Source organism: Mandrillus leucophaeus, unplaced genomic scaffold (assembly GCF_000951045.1).
Source record: "Mandrillus leucophaeus isolate KB7577 unplaced genomic scaffold, Mleu.le_1.0 Scaffold844, whole genome shotgun sequence".
NCBI lineage: Eukaryota > Metazoa > Chordata > Mammalia > Primates > Cercopithecidae > Mandrillus > Mandrillus leucophaeus.
In genome coordinates, this window is record NW_012109186.1 from 579,441 (window position 1) to 600,802 (window position 21,362).

At 34.6% G+C, this 21,362-nt stretch overlaps 1 protein-coding gene across 4 annotated transcripts in view; it reads left to right on the top strand.

Annotated features, from left to right (window-relative positions):
• The window catches only part of ATRX (alpha thalassemia/mental retardation syndrome X-linked), a 280,335-nt gene that overhangs the window by 94,059 nt on the left and 164,914 nt on the right, over positions 1–21,362 (top strand). For 3 of the 4 annotated variants that reach the window (XM_011968463.1, XM_011968465.1, XM_011968467.1), the window contains 3 exons: positions 218–3,288; positions 8,535–8,607; positions 20,096–20,229. In XM_011968463.1, coding sequence (XP_011823853.1) covers positions 218–3,288; positions 8,535–8,607; positions 20,096–20,229 — 3,278 coding nt within the window. The remainder of the gene's footprint in view (positions 1–217; positions 3,289–8,534; positions 8,608–20,095; positions 20,230–21,362) is intronic. The other variant, XM_011968464.1, reaches the window with a different exon arrangement.

Sequence of the window (21,362 nt, forward strand, 5' to 3'; positions counted from 1 at the left end):
ATCAAACCCTAGGTTTATGTCTAGTTTAAGTTTCTAGTAAAGAATAAGCAGATGACATAAATTACTACTAAAATTACTTGGAGTAAAATTTAAATCGCATTATAACAAAGAGATTAAAATGAGTTTTGTTGCGAATAGTGTTTATTTTTATTTTTTTACCTATCTTTTCAGTTTCCTGAAAGAAGGGAATAATGTTTTAATCTTTAAAACATTTCAGATGGTGTGCAGAAGGTGGAAACTTGATTTGTTGTGACTTTTGCCATAATGCTTTCTGCAAGAAATGCATTCTGCGCAACCTTGGTCGAAAGGAGTTGTCCACAATAATGGATGAAAACAACCAATGGTATTGCTACATTTGTCACCCAGAGCCTTTGTTGGACTTGGTCACTGCATGTAACAGCGTATTTGAGAATTTGGAACAGTTGTTGCAGCAAAATAAGAAGAAGATAAAAGTTGACAGTGAAAAGAGTAATAAAGTATATGAACATACATCCAGATTTTCTCCAAAGAAGACTAGTTCAAATTGTAATGGAGAAGAAAAGAAATTAGATGATTCCTGTTCTGGCTCTGTAACCTACTCTTATTCCGCACTAATTGTGCCCAAAGAAATGATTAAGAAGGCAAAAAAACTGATCGAGACCACAGCCAACATGAACTCCAGTTATGTTAAATTTTTAAAGCAGGCAACAGATAATTCAGAAATCAGTTCTGCTACAAAATTACGTCAGCTTAAAGCTTTTAAGTCTGTGTTGGCTGATATCAAGAAGGCTCATCTTGCATTGGAAGAAGACTTAAATTCAGAGTTTCGAGCGTTGGATGCTGTAAATAAAGAGAAAAATACCAAAGAGCATAAAGTCATAGATGCTAAGTTTGAAACAAAAGCACGAAAAGGAGAAAAACCTTGTGCTTTGGAAAGGAAGGATATTTCAAAGTCAGAAGCTAAACTTTCAAGAAAACAGGTAGATAGTGAGCACATGGATCAGAATGTTCCAACAGAGGAACAAAGAGCAAATAAAAGTACCGGTGGTGAACATAAGAAATCTGATAGAAAAGAAGAACCTCAGTATGAACCTGCCAACACCTCGGAAGACTTAGACATGGATATTGTGTCTGTTCCTTCCTCAGTTCCAGAAGACATTTTTGAGAATCTTGAGACTGCAATGGAAGTTCAGAGTTCAGCTGATCATCAAGGGGATGGCAGCAGTGGAACTGAACAAGAACTGGAGAGTGCATCTGTAAAATTAAATATTTCTTCAAAAGACAACAGAGGAGGTATTAAATCAAAAACTACAGCTAAAGTAACAAAAGAATTATATGTTAAACTCACCCCTGTTTCCCTTTCTAATTCCCCAATTAAAGGTGCTGATTGTCAGGAAGTTCCACAAGATAAAGATGGCTATAAAAGTTGTGGTCTGAACCCCAAGTTAGAGAAATGTGGACTTGGACAGGAAAACAGTGATAATGAGCATTTGGTTGAAAATGAAGTTTCATTACTTTTAGAGGAATCTGATCTTCGAAGATCCCCACGTGTAAAGACCACACCCTTGAGGCGACAGACAGAAACCAACCCTGTAACATCTAATTCAGATGAAGAATGTAATGAAACAGTTAAGGAGAAACAAAAACTACCCGTTCCAGTGAGAAAAAAGGATAAGCGGAATTCTTCTGACAGTGCTATAGATAATCCTAAACCTAATAAATTGCCAAAATCTAAGCAATCAGAGACTGTGGATCAAAATTCAGATTCTGATGAAATGCTAGCAATCCTGAAAGAGGTAAGCAGGATGAGTCACAGTTCTTCTTCAGATACTGATGTTAATGAAATCCATACAAACCATAAGACTTTGTATGATTTAAAGACTCAGGCGGGGAAAGATGATAAAGGAAAAAGGAAACGAAAAAGTTCTACATCTGGCTCAGATTTTGATACTAAAAAAGGCAAATCAGCTAAGAGCGCTATAATTTCTAAAAAGAAACGACAAACCCAGTCTGAGTCTTCTAATTATGACTCAGAATTAGAAAAAGAGATAAAGAGCATGAGTAAAATTGGTGCTGCCAGAACCACCAGAAAAAGAATTCCAAATACAAAGGATTTTGACTCTTCCGAAGATGAAAAACACAGCAAAAAAGGAATGGATAATCAAGGGCACAAAGGTTTGAAGACCTCGCAAGAAGGATCGTCTGATGATGCTGAAAGGAAACAAGACAGAGAGAATTTCTCTTCAGCAGAAGGCACAGTTGATAAAGACACGACCATCATGGAATTAAGAGATCGACTTCCTAAGAAGCAGCAAGCAAGTGCTTCCTCTGATGGTGTCAGTAAGCTTTCTGGGAAAGAGGAGAGTTTTACTTCTTTGGATGTCAGAAAAGTTGCTGAAACTAAAGAAAAGAGCAAGCATCTCAAAACCAAAACATGTAAAAAAGTACAGGATGGCTTATCTGATATTGCTGAGAAATTCCTAAAGAAAGACCAGAGTGATGAAACTTCTGAAGATGATAAAAAGCAGAGCAAAAAGGGAGCTGAAGAAAAAAAGGAAATTTCAGACTTTAAGAAAAAAGTAATTAAAATGGAACAACAGTATGAATCTTCATCTGATGGCACTGAGAAGTTACCTGAGCGAGAAGAAATTTGTCATTTTCCTAAGGGCATAAAACAAAATAAGAATGAAACAACTGATGGAGAAAAGAAAAGTAAAAAAATAAGAGAGAAAACTTCTAAAAAGAAGGATGAATTATCTGATTATGCTGAGAAATCAACAGGGAAAGGAGATAGTTGTGACTCTTCAGAGGATAAAAAGAGTAAGAATGGAGCATATGGTAGAGAGAAGAAAAGGTGCAAGTTGCTTGGAAAGAGTTCAAGGAAGAGACAAGATTGTTCATCATCTGATACTGAGAAATATTCCATGAAAGAAGATGGTTGTAACTCTTCTGATAAGAGATTGAAAAGAATAGAATTGAGGGAAAGAAGAAATTTAAGTTCAAAGCGAAATACTAAGGAAATACAAAGTGGCTCATCATCATCTGATGCTGAGGAAAGTTCTGAAGATAATAAAAAGAAGAAGCAAAGAACTTCATCTAAAAAGAAGGCAGTCATTGTCAAGGAGAAAAAGAGAAACTCCCTGAGAAGAAGCACTAAAAGGAAGCAAGCGGACATTACATCCTCATCTTCTGATATAGAAGATGATGATCAGAATTCTATAGGCGAGGGAAGCAGTGATGAACAGAAAATTAAGCCCGTGACTGAAAATTTAGTGCTGTCTTCACATACTGGATTTTGCCAATCTTCAGGTATGCAAAAATAAATAAAAAATTCATAATTTGTACTTTCCCCCTCTTGAATTACTACATTGTTTAATTTTCCCTGAAGCTAATCAAATTTAGGGTTACTAAGGAGAATACCACTTAAAATTATTTAGGAGTTTATTAAAAAAAACATTTCCCCATTTATTTTTCTACTGCCATTGGAAGATATTTTGAACATCGCTAGTATTCAGTATCAGGGATCCCAAATTTGTTGAGTAAATGACAAAATTTCTTTATCAATATTTAGTGCTTTTCTCTAGAGTAATGAGCAGTAGTTTATGAAGGAAAAGCGATTGGTACCAGTGGTTCAGTAGCTATTTATTTATATAATGGAAGTGAATCCTTGGTACTGGTATGACACGGTGTGTCAAAATTTTAACTGCCATACATATGGCTTTTTAAGTTTGAACAGATAACTTTGTGTCTTATGAAATTCCCTTTAATTATTTTTAATTTACCTAATTAAAACCCTTTGTTGGTGCTTATTAACTAGTTTCTAATGACATGAACAGACGTTTTTCTTTTAAAAACACTGACAAAATAAAGGAAGGAAGAAAATCCAAACATTAGCTGGATTAGCCTACCCTGATGAGGTAGAGTACTAGGAACATTAAAGTTTGGGTCAGCTGGTGAATAAAAATATTCTTAGGAATTAATTAAAATTAATCTTTAAAAATTTATGAAAAATAATTTTAAAAAGAGGTTTTTATTATTAAAGTTACTTTAAAAATCAGTTGTATAATAAATGTGTATTGGTCATTTGTCTTTTTTTTTTAGTCAGTAAGACCTGTCAGTTAACTATGGATACTCAGAATTTATTTAAAAATTTTTTTGAAGTGGGTTTTACATAAAATTGTATTTCCAACATAGGTAGAGTTAAAAAATTTTTCCTTTCAGTTCTTATGTTACAGTTTTCAATTTATCCCAATTGGATTTTAATGGAATTAATTTGAATCTTGGCTATTTTTTAAATTTAAATTTTTAATTTTGTAGAGATGAAGTCTTGCTATGTTACCCAGGCTGGTCTTGAACTCCTGGCATCAAGCAATCCTTCCACCTTGGCCTTCCAAAGTGTTGGAATTACAGGCATGAGCTACTGTGCCCAGCAAAATCTTGTTTTTTAAATAAAACTTTTCATTTCTTTTATGGAGTACTTATGACTTGACTTGAAAACCACATGTGATATGCATGGTGTGTGCTTCAGTTGAATGCTCTGCTGTATCGGATGACTAGATGGAGCTCTGTTTGTGTGGCTATTGTAATTCAAGTTCGCAGTTTCTTACCTGAAATGCTTGGGGTCTATTGTGTTTCAGAATTTACAACTTTTTGTCTTTTAGAAAAATAATAGAGAGCAGTTACTATATATTTTATAAAAGCCCCAGTGGGGCCTGATGCAACACCAGATAATCAAACACAGTATTTCTGCAGCAAAACATTTGAAGATTCACATGTTTTCTTCATGTGAATAAGCAGTTTAGAACAGGTTTTGCTGCCAGATTGTCTTTGGTACCCTCTTACAGAAACTTTCCGTTTTGAGAGTGTTTTAGATTTCAAAATTATGTATAAGGGATTATGGACTTATATTAAAAATACAGAATCTAATAGTTACTTTGATGTCAAATCAATGTTTTAGTTGTTAGGTTAGCTGTGAAAATCCTTATTAAGGATTAGAGTTTAAGAATAATAAATGGTGTTTAAAAATTTAGTTAAAAATCCATTAAAAATTATATGTCACAACTAATTTTATTTCTGGTTTTATTTATTTGGATCTTCTCTCTTTTTTTCTTAGTATGGCTAATTTTAAACTTTGGAAAATTGGTTTCTGTGATTAAACAGTTTCACTGGTGAAATCAATATGTTTGATTTCAAGTATTTTACTACTTTTCTTTCTCAAGATCTCACTTGATTTATTGATACCTATGAAAGTATTACACACCTCTCATGTTGAGAATTATTAATTTTTGGTGTAATAATTAATATGCATTCATTAGGCCTTAAGAAGGGATGGTGATATATGGCAAATACTCAATTGATGCATCTCCTGATAATTACTTATCTCAGCACTGATCTAGATCACTGTGTTCCATTTTGATTTATTTAACTTTGATCTGAAGGACAAATAGGCTGATGGGGAGGTAAACTTCCTGAGGTGTGTATCAAGAGAAACTTTGAGAATCTGTTACTTCAGCAAATGCCAATCCTTCAACTCCTTGGTGAAATATGCCTTGTTGAGATTTTCTTTACCCTGCATATTTTTGGGGGCTAAGCTGATTATTTGGGATGAAATAAGAAAGAAGATAAATTTGTTAGGGAATTTAACCTGTCAAAAATGGGGCCTTGTCAATAGAAACAAGTAGAATAGAATATGAGTGCCTTGAAAATAAGCACTGTGTAAAAAGTTCTGTTTTTAAAGATAAGTTTGTGTGTGAGCCAATGTTACGATATTCCTTCAGAATTTACTTACATGCTTATATAAGCATGCTGAATTTATGTACTCCTCTGTCTAACTTAATTTTAGGTTACAGTTTTAGAAGGTTAAAACAAAAACCCTGCCCCCTATTGAGTTTAGAGGATTCCAGTTTATTTGCAGTATTTGGGTATCATATTACAGCTACAGTATTTTCCTAGAAATTGGGGCTTGGTAATGGCATGAATAACCAAGATGAAGAACATGGTCCTAGGAGATTGCAGTTTAATGCAAGACAGACATAGAGAAATCATTAAAAAAGGTAATAGAAGAAAGATATAAAACTAGATTGGGGCCTGTAATCCCAGCACTTTGGGAGGCCAAGGTGGGCGGATCATCTGAGTTCAGTAGTTCGAAACCAGTCTGGCCAACATGGTGAAACCCCATCTCTACTAAAAATACAAAAAAATTAGCCGCGTGTGGTGGCACACACCTGTAATCCCAGCTACTTGGGAGGCTGAAGCAGGAGAATCACTTGAACCCAGGAGATGGAGAGTGCAGTGAGCCGCGATCATGCCACTGCACTTCAGCCTGGGCAACAGAGCGAGACTCCGTCTCAAAACAAAAACAACGACAGTCTATAATGGGGCTACACAATAAATAGCAAGTGAGATATTTAAATATTTGGGGAAATACGTAGAAGAATAGTTGGCATTTGAACCTCAAAGGATAGGTCAGATTTTGAAAGGTGTAGTAAAGAGGGAGTGACAGTGCTAATTATATTTCATTTGAAGATTGGTCTGTTTGGATGAGATATTTATTGTGAGTTTGCTGGGATATTATGAAATCTCTTCTCTCTCTCTTTTTTTTTTTTTTTTGAGTTGAAGTCTCACTCTGTCACCCAGGCTGGAGTTCAGTGGCACAATCTCGACTCACTACAACCCCTGCTCACTGCAACCTCCGCCTTCTGGGTTCAAGCAATTCTCGTGCCTCAGGCTCCCGAGTAGCTGAGATTACAGGCACATGCCACCACACCGGCTAAGTTTTGTATTTTTAGTAGAGACGAGGTTTCTCCATATTGGCCAGGCTGGCCTCGAACTCCTGACCTCAAGTGATCTGCCCGCCTCAGCCTCCCAAAGTGCTGGCATTACAGGCTTCAGCCACCATGCCTGGCCTTATTTAGTGTATTTCTATCCTGAGCCTGTAGGTGTCTGTTTTCTTTATAGATTTTTTTTCCTCCATTTCTCTTCAACATTTTATTGTGAAAAACATTGAAGTATACATCAAAGCATCTACCATTAATATTATACTGTATTTTCTTGATAACATATCTATATATCCTTCTGTCTATCCATCAGTGTATTTTTTTTTGCCTTTTTAGCTTTTCATTTTGCATAATTATAAATCCACAAGAATTTGTAAAAAAATAAGAAATACAGGGAGGTCTCAGATACACTTCACTTAGTTTCCCTCAAGGGTAACATCTTGTAACTGTAGTACAGTGTCAAAACCAGAAAACTGAAGATTTATTCAGATTTCACCAGTTTCACATGCACTCATTTGTGTGTGTGCAAGTATAGTTCAATGCAGTTGTACCCCATGTGTATCTTTGTATAATCACCACCACAACTAAGATATCAAACCAGTTCCATTATCACAAGGCTCCCTAATGATACTGCTGTCCTTACCTCCATTCCTGACATCTGGCAACTAGTAATCTGTTCTTCATCACTGTAATTTTGCTATTTTGAAATTGAATCATGAAGTATATAACCTTTTGAGATTGGCTTTTTTCACTTAGTATAATACCTGTAAAATCTTTGATGCATTTCAAATGAAATGGTACACATCAGCATACTTCTCCTGAAATACTTAAGCATGCATAATATTAACCTACAGTTTGATATTTCAGTTTTTCTTTTTACGTAAAATTTATGTAGAATGAAATGCCCAAATCTTAACCTCTTTAGATTTTTTTTTTTTTTTTTTTTTTTTTTTTTGGTGATAGAGTCTTACTCTGTTGCCCAGGCTGGAGTGCAGTGGTGCAATCTCGGCTTACTGCAATCTCCGCCTCCCGGGTTCAGGTGATTCTTCTGCCTCTTTCTCCCTGGTAGCTGGGATTACAGGTGTACACCACCATGCCTGGTTAATTTTTGTGTTTTTAGTAGAGACGGGATTTCGCCATGTTGGCCAGGCTGGTCTGGAACTCCTGACCTCAGGTGATCCACCTGCCTCGGCTTCCCAAGGTGCTGGGATTACAGGCATAAGCCACCTTGCCTGGCCCTCTTTAGATTTTTAATCAGAAGATAGAAATGTAGCTTTTTATAAGAAAATAAGTTTTACTGTACTGAACTGTATCACTGGGTAACTCAGATCACGAATACCATACACATTCAACTGCATTTTAAAATTACTTGCTACTACCAAAACATTAATACCGGTTTTGCTATTCCTCGAAGTTACAGCACCTGTTAATGTCAAAATTAGAATGGATCAGTACAAAGGTTATTGCGGCAAGAAACTTGTGCTAATATGATGACTGTTGATATAGAATTGTTACTGAGAAGGGTGGACTTTAAAAGCATTGTGCCCTGGGAAGGAACTCTGAAATATATAAGGGCCAGCTATTTATCATTTTACTGCTGGCACTTCACAAATACTCGGTTATGTTTTCTATAAGAATGCTTTTTACTCATATTTTGGAGTCCAGAGTTTAGACCCCACTTAGTTTGCTTTAAAGTTTTTGGCTTTCAGTTTTATTTTACATGGTTTTAATTATATAGCTTATTTAAAGCTAATTTTAAGTACACTTTTTTCCCTCAAGGAGATGAAGCCTTATCTAAATCAGTGCCTGTCACAGTGGATGATGATGATGACGACAATGATCCTGAGAATAGGTATGATTCCATCTGTAAGGACTTTAAAAAGATTATAACACACCCTAGGCATGGGCACAAACAGCAGCAACGGAACAGCAAGCAGGTTGTAAAAACCAGGAGTGCCTGCCTTAGAAAGACTCGCTCACAGTCTTCCTGCAAGTTTGAAAGAAAGGCCAGAAAATGGGCTAAAACTCAGAAACCTTAAGAGAAAGTAATATTATTTACACACCTAGCATAGGGTGTGTTATAAATACAGAACTGTCAATTTTATGTTTCTGTGTAAACTGCGATAATTTTTTTGGAATAATTTATTTTGAGAGATTATTGATGAAAGTAAATCATATCTCAATAAATTGGTAACAACAGACATCTCCTCTATATTTGACTATTGTTAATTGCCATCCAATATGGTGGTCCTATTTATTAAGGCCTGTTGAGAGTAAACAAAAGGAGAGATTACTCAGATATTTAAGATTAAGAAATTGCTTTCAAAATAAGTGTAAATTTACAAGGTGTCTAGACTGAGTTAAACCAGTTTTCAAATAAAATAGAAACACACGGTATGAGAGCATTTACTTTAGTAAGACTTAATAGGTTTAAATATCAACAGTGTAGCCTATACAGATATACTTAAGTAAGGAGTGGCTGGGTGAAGAAAAAAAAAGACACTATCAGTATAGTGAAGAATAAGGAAAACAATGGTATTAAAGAATATAGCTATAAGGTTTCAACATAACTTTTAAACACTTTCTGGACAATAGCATACCCCATGCTCATAATCTTCAACAAGAAGATAGTGTGGTATAGTGCATGGAATTTTGGAATAATGGGCATAAGGGTATCTGATTTCTAACATTTTTAACAACCGTCTGTGTCATCATGGGCAAGTGACTTTACTTTTTGTCAAAAATTTACTATATTTAAGAAGAAAAAGTTGGGCGAAATTTTCTCTAATTCTTGTACCAAAAAATCCATGATAGATTTGAGATGATTTCATTAAAGAGCACTACATTAACCATTCATTTATTCCTAATAGTAAGTTCTAACATTAAGAAAACATAAAAATACACATGTAATTTTATGTCATAATTTTGTAAGAAATGAATTGAGTTAGTAAATGCCCTGGGTTCAGCTGTTAGTCTCACTCTTTTATATCTTGCTGATGCTGTTAGGTTTCTCTGTTGCAAAGGTCAGCATTCTGCTAATTAACAGAATAATGTTTTTATTAAGGTGAATGAACAGTTTTATTTTACACTTTTGAATAGAGCTTGATTGTGGACACAAAGATTCAGATTCTGCTTGCCTGCTTTTTTTAATTTAAAAATGTATATCCATTTATTTTGTGGGATAGGTGGTAGGTTCCAGAATGGAGTAATAAGGGCATACAATTTATTCATCAGGGGTTTTATATTACATCATCACAGCCAGATACTGAAAGCATTTAAAATTTTATTCTTTTTTAAGATACTTTACTTTTTCTTCATTTATATTTGCTACTATTTGATTTTCTATACATCATGAGGCCTCAGATGTTATTCAAAGGCTAGTAATGTTTTAAACAGTCTGCATCTTAATTTAACTGTGAATGATTACTTTAATTTCATATTCAACCACCAAATAAGAGTGTTGTTAAGGTATAATTTTTGTGTGTGTGTGTTAGAGCTTGTCAAAATATAAATATCATTTTCAACTTTTAAGTTACCTGATCATATCTCTTTGTAACTGGCAAGTATTTTATTGGAAAGTATCTTTAATTCCATCTTGAATTTGTGATTAAAAAATACAACCCTGTTGAGTACTTTTGAGAAGAACTGAATTTTATCTTGAGCCTGTGTCTCTATACTCAGTTTAATGTGTTTTCATAAAATATACAATTCATTAACTTGTTTAATATTCACTATACCAAAGAGAGATCTAATACCCATGGGTTATGTAGTCATGATGGGGATACAAATACTTTCTTGCACTATTTTAGTATAGATTATATATTTGAGCATAGTTGAATATGCACTAAGCAACTTAAAAAATTCATTTGCAGATCACGATTAAGTCTTAGAATTATTTTTCTAACTTCCTAATTTTTTAGTAGGTTGTATTTTGGTAGACAGCATATTGTAATTGTATGTAAATTTGTACACAATTGTGTATAAATTGTGCATAAATCTTATATGCTTTGCCTTTTTAGCAGTATTGTAATACATTTTCAGTGTTGGTGTTTATGAAGAGATAAATAGTGTATTATTGCAAATGGTTAACTATTTGGATGCAATAAATTTTTGTAAACCTTTTTTCTTGTTCAAGCATTTAATTTTAATAATGTTACTTTTTTATATCATGAGAGTTGACGTAATTTGTTATTACAATATATAGGCTAGTTTGTAGCCAAAGAAGTTTTGAAATTTTGAAATTTAGGACGTAAATGCTTTTAATTCCCCTAACATACATACTTAAATATATTTGTGTGAAAGTTTTGCAATAGATTTAACTATTTACTTTTTCAGTTTTAAAGCTATGATAGCTTTTGAGGTCATTTAAAAAACTTAGTCATATCCTGAATATTTTAGTAAATGTGAATAAATTTCTGTTTTAGCATACTATTATGTAGCATCACTCATATTTGAAAGTAAATGTATACTATTATGAGACAGAGTGGTCTAACCTGTAAATTAATTACTATTTAATTGCATTTACTTAGTGAACAAGGACAAAATATTATAGGTTGATCAACACTTGTATATTTCTGGTTTAGCTTTTTATAAAAAAAGTAGACTAATCATATATTTTGAATTTTATATAACTGAAATTTTATTTCAAATTTTTAGAGCTTAGGCTTTATGTGGTTTTTCAATGGCAGAATAATAATACCAAATAGGTTGTCAGGTTTTCAAATTTATACACGTAATTTTAAAGTAATATATTTGAATGTACCATTAGGATAGGGTTTCATTGGCCTTTCAAATACTTGTTAATTGGATTTTAAATTGGTTCTTTCTTTGAAAAGACATCCATTCATATAATTTATTTCAATTCAATAATTAGGCTGGCATTGAAAATACATCATAATTCCTTTATATGTTCAATATAAATGGGGATATTTTGACCAAACATTTTCTAATAATATCATATATTTTAATTTAATATCTGTACTGGGAATGAGCCTCAAGTAATAAGATAGTAGTGTGTTCAAGTGTTAACAGTATTAGTTTTGAGGTCATTAAACTAGGCTTGTCTTTAGAGACTGCATACCGAACAATCACTGAAGAGACCATTTATCCCCCAAAAAATTATCTTTTGAAATTTCTTTATTTGTTTATTTTGCAGGATGTGAAAAATATTTACAGTTGAACTTTTGAGAGCAAGAGACCAAATTGCTAGGTTTTTCTAAATTAGCATTCTTTCTCCCTGACAACTTTGACTAAGAGCTGAGATTTCTACATGGATGTCTGCTCCCCCAACAAACACATTTATTTTATTGTTGAAATGTGCTTAATTGGGTCTAGTAATACTCCACATTTTTTCTCATAATTTCTCTGTGGGTGCGACTGAATGCTTTTTTTTTCATGGAAGCTAAATTTGATGTGGAGATTGCTAAAAAAAAATTGCCCCATTGTTCTATTTAATTATATTGGGACAAGACCATAGCATTTTAAATTTCCAACTAACTATTGTTGTATCATTTGATAATAATTTTGCATTTCAAACTAGAAAATATGCTAATGATTTTTTTTCCCTACTGGCTTGGTGTGGGTATTCTGTTGATGAAGGCTCTATACTGTTAATCTAGCATATTTTTGGAGGAAACTAATGATTTCTGGATGTTATTTATGCCTAAGAAGATATTTAATGATTGTTTACTTGATTTCAGCACAGTTAATGGCATGGGTATATCACAAGTCCCTTAATCATTTGATGTTCACTTTGCTTTCATTTTAAACACTTTTTCAAATGTCTCTCTCCTACACATGTTGTCTATTCTCTATGCAAATTTGCTAAATTTGGAATTATTTTTTTCCTGATTTTTTTTGTGGTAGTTCTGTTTCGTTAGCAAAACTTCTTTGATTCTCCTTTATTGTACTTGAAAGACAAAGGTGGCATTTTAAATTAAATATTTTACTTGTTTTTCCATTTGAGTAAGGGATTTAAATATCTAGCAATTTTATGGTAATTTTTTTCAATTTCCTTTGTCTATATAGCGCAGGTAAGTATTGCAAGTCATTTAAGTACAACACAGGTGTCCAGCCAGTAGATAGGATCTACTTGTAGATATCTAAACTGGCTGTAGTTGTTTTTGGCTTTCTTTTTTCTACTAGAATTTCAAGTAAGGAAAGACATATGATGTGTAGTGGTGACCTTTGTCCTTTTATGGTCAAAATTTAAACATTATAACCAGTGTTTCTTTCTTGTTCTCTGTTCTTTGGTGATATTGGAACTTCCAGAAAATAAGAAATAGGTCTTCCTCAAAAAAGAAAAAAAGAAAAAAGAAAAAGGAGAGAATTTGAATTGCTAGTGTTAGCAAAAGTGATTCATTTTTCTGACTTAATATCCTTTGTCTTTAACTTTGAAATTTCAAAATAAATTGAGATGAGTAAATTCTGTGTTTTCATTTTTCAAGTATAAAAATATTGAACTAGTTATTTAATATGATCAAATTTCCCATATTAATTTGAATATGTTTTTTCTTGTTAAAATGCCTCTAAAACTGGTTTAAATTTTTGTATAAAATGAGGGAATACACATGTAATAATTCAGGCCTATTGAAACATAAGAGTCTGTATGAATTATTAATAACTGTGGGTTCTTAATTTCATAGTTTTTATTCTACTCCCAAGATTTTTTTAAAAAGTCATTTGATATTAATTTTCCTGGTACCCTCACCAAAAAGGATACAGAGCTGCTTTTAATTAACTACCCACATTGCAGGATTTGTGACTAAAAAAAATGTTTCAAACCATTGTTTAGCGTTTTGATTATTTGGCGACTTCATTATTACCTCATGAATTCCACCATTTTGGGGTACAGATCCTTGTGCCTTAATTTTTTTATATATACATAATGTTTATATATAATATATAATATGTAATATGTAATATATATAATATATATAAAAATATAATATATATATATATTTTTTGAGACAGAGTCTCGCTCTGTTACCCAGGCTGGAGTGCAGTGGCGTGATCTCGGCTTACTGCAACCTTCACTTCCCTGTTTCAAGCAATCCTCCTGCCCCAGCCTCCTGAGTAGCTGGGATTACAGGTGCCCACCACCATACCTGGCTAATTTTTGAATTTTTAGTAGAGACGAGATATCACCACGTTGGCCAGGCTGGTCTTGAACTCCTGACCTCAAGTGATCTGCCCGCCTCAGCCTGCCAAAGTGCTGGGATTACAGGCATGAGCCGCCACTCCTGGCCAGTCATATTTTTTAATAGAAAACTTAATATTGATACTAATTTTGAACCTGAGTTAAAATATATACTAATATGAATTTTGAATAATTCCATATTCTATAACTTTTTTTTTTTTTTTTTTTTTGAGACAGAGTCTCACTCTGTCACCCAGACTGGAGTGCAGTGGCACAATCTCCGCTCACTGCAACCTCCGCCTACTGGGTTCAGGCGATTCTCTTGCCTCAGCCTCCTGAGTAGCTGGGACTACAGGTGCCTGCCACCACGCCCGGCTAATTTTTGTAGTTTTAGTAGAGACGGGGTTTTGCCATGTTGGCCAGGCTGGTCTCAAACTCCTGACCTCATTATTCACCTGCCTTGGCCTCCCAAATTGTTGGGATTACAGGCGCGAGCCATCATGCCCGGCCACATGTTTTGTTTTTTAATTCCTATCCCTTAGATATATGACATTTATTAAAACAAAGCCTCACACCCTACTAAAATATTTAACATTCCTTGGCTATATTCCTTTGAATTATTTTACCTATCAAACTTTAAAATATGGTGTGATGCTTTAGTACTACATATACTTAGGTACCTCTAAAGTGCATGCATTTAAACCTATTATCTTATATAGAATTCTGTTAATTAAGTACTCTATTATGATATTGTACACAAAAAATTTTTAAGCAAATTTTATCACCTTGTTTATGGATGCCCAGTATTTTGGCCTTCTAAAAATATATTTTTTTTCCAGCAATTTTCTTCAAAGCTGTTCTCAGAACCTCTTAAAAGATAAAATGGTAATTGTAGAATGTATCTCAGATGGCCTATCAGTGCATTTTAGAGTGCATACTGGATTAAATATGTTTAAAACTCCTTTTTAGTCTTTAAAAAATCAAACTGGGTGCAGTGGCTCACACTTGCAATCCCAATGCTTTGGGAGGCTGTGGTGGGAGGATCACTTGAGGCCAGGAGTTTAAGACCAGCCTGGGCAACATGGTGAGACCCTGTCTCTACTAAAAAAAAAAAAAAAAAAATTAGCTGGGCATGGTGGCACATACCTGTAGCTCCAGCTACTCAGGATACCAAGGCAGAATGATTGCTTTAGCCCAGGAGTTCAAGGTTACAAGGATCTGTGTTTGTGCCAGTTCATTCTAGCCTGGGCAACAGAACAAGACTGTCTCTAAAATAAAATAAAAATTAAAGCTTGAATTCCTGCATTTCTGAATACACAAATTTGAAATGTGCAAAATACACATATTTTTTAAAATGGGTGCCCGTGCGGTGGCTTACGCCTATAATCCCAGCGCTTTGGGAGGCTGAGGTGGGTGGATCACCTGAGGTCAGGAGTTTGAGACCATCCTGGTCAACATGGTGAAAGCCTGTTTCTACTAAAACTACAAAAATTAGCTGGGTGTGGTGGCATGCACCTATAGTCCTACGTACTCAGGAGGCTGAGGCAGGAGAATTGCTTGAACCTGTGAGACGGAGGTTGCAGTGAGCCTCTCACACTCCAGGTTGAGATCGCGCTACTGCACTCCAGCCTGGGTGACAGAACAAGACTCTGTCTAAAAAAAAGGGATCATCTGTATTTGCCCAGGCACTCATTAGCGTACAAGTGTTAACAAGTAGAGGATATAGTGCTGGCACAGTAAAATTAATAGCAGATTGGGATTTAGGATCTTAGGTTCTACTCCTGACTTTGCCACTAGTTAGCTTTGTTTCTTTGACTGAGTCATTTCCTATATCTAAGCCTGTTTCATCGTCTGTAAAATGACAAAGCTGTACTCTAAGGTTCATCGTTTTAGCTCTAATATTTTGTATTGCTTTTATTATGGCTCAAAAGCTCCCTGGTGCAAGAGGTCCTTCTCTTGATTGCATTTTAAGTAACTTAATATTTTGAATTATTGATTTACCTCTCAGCAAGAGGTGGTTTACTTTCCTTTCCTGTTTGAGTGCTTAAACAAGAGACATTACTCTTTTCCTTTCTAGATAGGATTGGAGTTAATAAAGGCTTTCTTGGCTTTCTCCTATTTTTTTTTTCCCGATTGCTTGTTTGTCATTGTGTTGTTGGGCTCACTTCTTATTATTTTATTTGTGCTTTCTTTTAGTAATGGTGTTATCTTGGTGTTCATTATGTACTTTGGAAGACTTAGTATATGTGGGTTTTGGGGTCCTATTTATTTTCTCATGCACCAGTTCCGATCATTGTTTGTTTGTGGGTTTTTTACCCTTCCTCCCATATTGTTTTGCTTTCTCCCCCTCTCCCTTCCCTCCCTTTCAGGAAAATGGAGGAGTGGCTCCATTACTTCTGGCTCTGCCCAGGTTTTCTGCCACAAGAGTGGCACGGCCTGTGCCTCTAATGCTTCTGATAGAGTCGTGACTGCTTTGGATGCTACACCTGCCCCAAGATGTAATATTGAGCATTGAGATTCCAGGGGCAGTACATCGTCCTGGAAAGCCTCAAGAAAGGAAACTTCAGAGCAAACAGAATCAACTAGGGATCATGACTATACATCCATCACATGCATACCAGCATGGGTCCAGCCGAGGCCTCCAAAATGATGCTTTGCCAGCCTCAGCTGGTTCTCAAGTGATGATATCCTTGAAGTCTCTGTGGCCCGTGACTCCAGAGTTAAGGTAGTGGAGTTTCCCTTTAAAGCATCTCACAGCAGGCTTTGTAGATGGGACACATCTCACTTCAACATGCTTGCTGACTACTCAGGTTGAAGGTCAGCCTCAGCCCTTAGGTCCATTAAATTAAGTTCTAATTTTGAAATGTAGGTTATTATGTTATAGGCTAGGTTTATGGTAGACTGGGTCTTTGACATATTGGACTTCAGTAATAACTTATGCAAAATGATTCAATTTATTCTTTTTAGGGCTTAATTTACATAGCTATAAATTAAGTTTTCCTTTGGACAGAAGGTGTTAAAAGAGCAAAAATAAAACCTTTAGCCAGGTAGTCTCCATCACTCTGTATATAATTTGTGATTTGGAGAAAAATGACCTGAAGTTTGTAATTTTTCGGCTTCTGAATGTACTATGATTGTTCTATATGTTATGATCTTATTGAAAGTTGTCGCTAAGTTGTAATTCTACAGTATGTGGATCTGATTTCACTTTATATGATTTATTAATAGGTATGCAATTGTATCTTATCTCATGTACATCACATTTCTTAGTCTAATGACAATCCAGAACTTGAGAATGCATTAAGTAGGTTTACATATTGTGACCTTCCATTTTTTAGTAGACATATTCTTTGGAGACTAGGATTTGAAAGAAGAAAAATTACGTGATTTCCTACAATTAACAACCAAATCTTTATAGTTAATAAGAATTTTTTAAAGACTTTTTTCGAACTTGTAAACACAAACTGAAATCATGTTGTTGAACTAGCCTTTCAAGTAACTAGATTAGGAATTGTATTTTTGTTGGCTGTTTAGTGTTCAACCCAAATAGTAGTATGAGATCTCCTTGTACTTGCAAGTAACCTATGTTTTTCCATTTCTAATCTAGTGTTCAATGCTTGATATATTTTACACACACACACACACACACACACACACACACACACACACACATTTATTCGTCCCAAAATTCATTATTCATGTTAGTTTGAGGAAGTTTCTTCTGGTTCATGAGAAATGACAGTGTAGTATTACTAAAGATGGTTTTAATATATACCAACAGAAAAAAAAAAAGTGCTATGCCAGACGTAGAAATTTACTGCTAACATTTTATTTTAGAGTCTTCTGGTCTTTTTTAGGGACATACAAATTTTAGAAGTTTTTTTTTTTATATATAAAATAGAACTATATTGTGGTTTATAAATTACTTTTTCACTTAATATTAATAAATATTTTCTATATTAATCTTATTTAGAGTATCATTTTAATTTCTAGCTCTTATGGATAATCATGTGATAATACTATTTAATCAGTTTCTGATATTGAATGTTTAAACATTTTCTCACCCTTTGCTATTGCAGACAACATTGTAATAAACATCCATGAAAATTTTTTTTTCTTTTGAGACGGAGTTTTGTTGCCCAGGTTGGAGTGCAATGATCTCAGCTTACTGCAACCTCCGCCTCCCAGGTTCAAGCAGTTTTCCTGCCTGAGCCTCCTGAGTAGCTGGGATTACAGGTGCGCGCCACCACACCCAGCTAATTTTCGTATTTTTAGTAGAGACAGGGTTTCACCATGTTGGCCAGGCTAGTTTGGTACCCCTGACCTCAGGTGATCTGCCCGCCTCTGCTTCCCAAGGTGCAGGGATTACAGGCGTGAGCCACTACGCCTGGCTGAAATTTTTTTTAAAAAAGATGATTTTAGAGAATTTTTCCAGAAAGATATATTTCTTCAATTTAAAGGGTTTCCCTTTATTCTGAAACTGTTTCCTAATTTGGGGAGGGTATATTGTAAATAGTCTTTATTTTATAAAATGATGAAAGTAAATGGAATTTGGGTTTAAACTTCTTTTTTTGGCAAAATGAAAAGTTGGCAACCCTGTATTTGTCCCATTTTAGAAAAGCTTACAGTGTGCAAACCATTGATCTAGAAATGTAAGAGCAAAACTTTATAGCTCAACTTTAGTAAGATTTAAATTGGTGTGGTCTAATCTTCACTTTATTGAAATACAAATCAGGGCAGAAATCCTCAGAAAAACAAACGCATCTGTGGCTTCCTTTAGCAATTGATGATTCTCTGTGTTGTCTAAATATTTCTGATCCATCTGTTTGAGGGAGAAAGCACCAAAAGGCATATAATAAACATTTATGGAAGTGATTGCTATTTTGCTTCAGTCTATTTAGATGCCTTTGCTATGCATCTTTGAATAAGAATAGTAATGAGCAATCTATCTGTCAAATAAAATTTAGGAGGCAGCTAACATGCATTAATATCTCCTGCCATTGAATGAATTCTTCATTGAAATGTGGGTGTGTGCTAAGAAGTGTAAAGAGGGGTTTCAGATCCAGAAATAACAAATGTTCCATCATCCCAGCTACAAGTTTTTGACTTAGCTAGAGAGTCAGTCCTGATTGCAGAGGACATGTTTATCCCATACAGATTAGCTCATGGCAGACTGTCAGGATCATGCCATCTTCTTTTTGAACTTTCCTATAAACTATTTTCTTGTTACTGTGATTTGTGAATTTGTATTGAAAGGATACCCAGACTTATCAAAACATCTTGTCTTGCACAAAAGCTGTATGATTGCTTTTATCTTACTTTTTCAGTTATTTTTCTTGAGTACAAACATGGAGATTTCCTAGGAATATATTTCATTTTAACATATGATGGTAGGAGTAAAAGTAGTGTTTTCTTATGCTTTTAGTAATTGATTTTTCCATTAGCAAATTGGTCTTTGAGGAGCATCTTGAGAAATTTTGTTGTGAGTGAAACAACTGCACTATTTTTTTTAAAGTAACCCATTTATGGTAATTCGTGTTCTTTTTACCATGTATGTAATTAATAGCAATCATGTCCCTTCTTTCCCCTGTCTTGAATATTATTAGAGATTATTTATTGCTGCAATACTTAACATTTGTGTATACTTTCATCTGGTTAACAGAATTTATGTAGTACATTGAAATTAAGGTCCAAAACTATCATCCTCTAGTTTGAGGCAAGGTGTTATTATATAGTGGTTTATTACACATTGGTTTTCCAAGAATATATTTTGCTGTTGAATTAAACCTCTCGTGGAGTTTTATCTTGGAATGCCATGTGTCTGAACAAGTTCATTTACTATTGTTGACCTGTCTGACATTGTAGTTGTAGGATGATGTCAGCAAAGTAAATAGAGGATTGGAAGGTTATCCAGCATCGAATTGCAATTAGTAAAAATAGTCAATAGAATATGTCCTTCAGAGTTTTCAGTATATTGCAGAATTGTATAAAATTAAGAAATAATAAGTGTAAAGAACATTTTCAAAAGTTTTTTTTTATAGCTTAGGTTAAAACATGGTTTTGCTAATTGTTTATTTACAATATAAAATCTATTGGCACATTTATTTCTATTTTGATGCCAAGAAGTCTGCTTTTGTTTTTAATTTGATATATTTCACCCCCAGATATATAGTTCTTTTTTTATTGTTTTTTTACTCTCAAGAATTGCCAAGAAGATGCTTTTAGAAGAAATTAAAGCCAATCTTTCCTCTGATGAGGATGGATCTTCAGATGATGAGCCAGAAGAAGGGAAAAAAAGAACTGGCAAACAAAATGAAGAAAACCCAGGAGATGAGGGTGAGCTCCCCAAAGAGAAGTTTATAATGTCATAGTTTGATTCCTTGACTAATTCAGTCTTTGAAGAATATCTGACCAAGAAATATCTTACTATGGCTGAGTGTGGTGGCTCACGCCTGTAATCTCAGGACTTTGGGAGGCCAAAACGGGTGGATCAGTTGAGGTCAGGAGTTTGAGACCAGCCTGACCAACATGGTGAAACCCTGTCTCTACTAAAAATAGCTGGGTGTGGTAGCGCGTGCCTGTAGTCCCAGCGACTCAGGAGGCTGAGGCAGGAGAATCGCTTGAACCTGGGAGGCAGAGGTTGCAGTGAGCCGAGATTGTGCTGCTGCACTCCAGCCTGGGTGACAAAGCGAGACTCCATCTCAAAAAGAAGAAGAAGAAGAAATAAAAGAAATCTCTTAATACAGGCATTTAGAGTTCATGAAAATGTTTAAAACCTTGTTACCACGACTTCTTTTGAATATCTTGTAATAATTATGGAAGTTACTCTAATTTTATCAGTTACTGCCAATAAACAGATATTTTTTGTTTTTTGTTTTTGTTTTTTTTTTTTTTGAGACAGAGTTTTGCTCTTGTTGCCCAGGCAGGGGTGCAATAGCGCAATTTTGGCTCACTGCAACCTCTGCCTCCCAGGTTCAAGTGATTCTCCTGCCTCAGCCTCCCGAGTAGCTGGAATTACAGGCCTGTGCCACCACACCCTACTAATTTTGTATTTTTAGTAGAGACGGAGTTTCTCCATGTTGATCAGGCTGGTCTTGATCTCCCGAACTCAAGTGATCTGCCCTCCTCGGCCTCCCAAAGTGCTGGGATTACAGGCGTGATCCACCGCGCCTGGCCCTAAACAGATGATTTTCAAAGCAAAATATTTTATACCTTGTAAAAGGTTCTATAAATATATAGGTGATATTTAGTCAATATTTAATAATAGTAATATGTCAAGTCTGATGTGTGAGATTACCTGATAACACCAATGATACCAAAGTATGTGTATAACTCTGATTTTTTTCGTAAGTTGCAGTAGTTGTCAACAGGCAAAATAGATTTACAAGACATTTTAAAGACTGAAGAAGGTTTTATTGATTTATTTTCTTCATTTAGAAGCAAAAAATCAAATCAATTCTGAGTCAGAT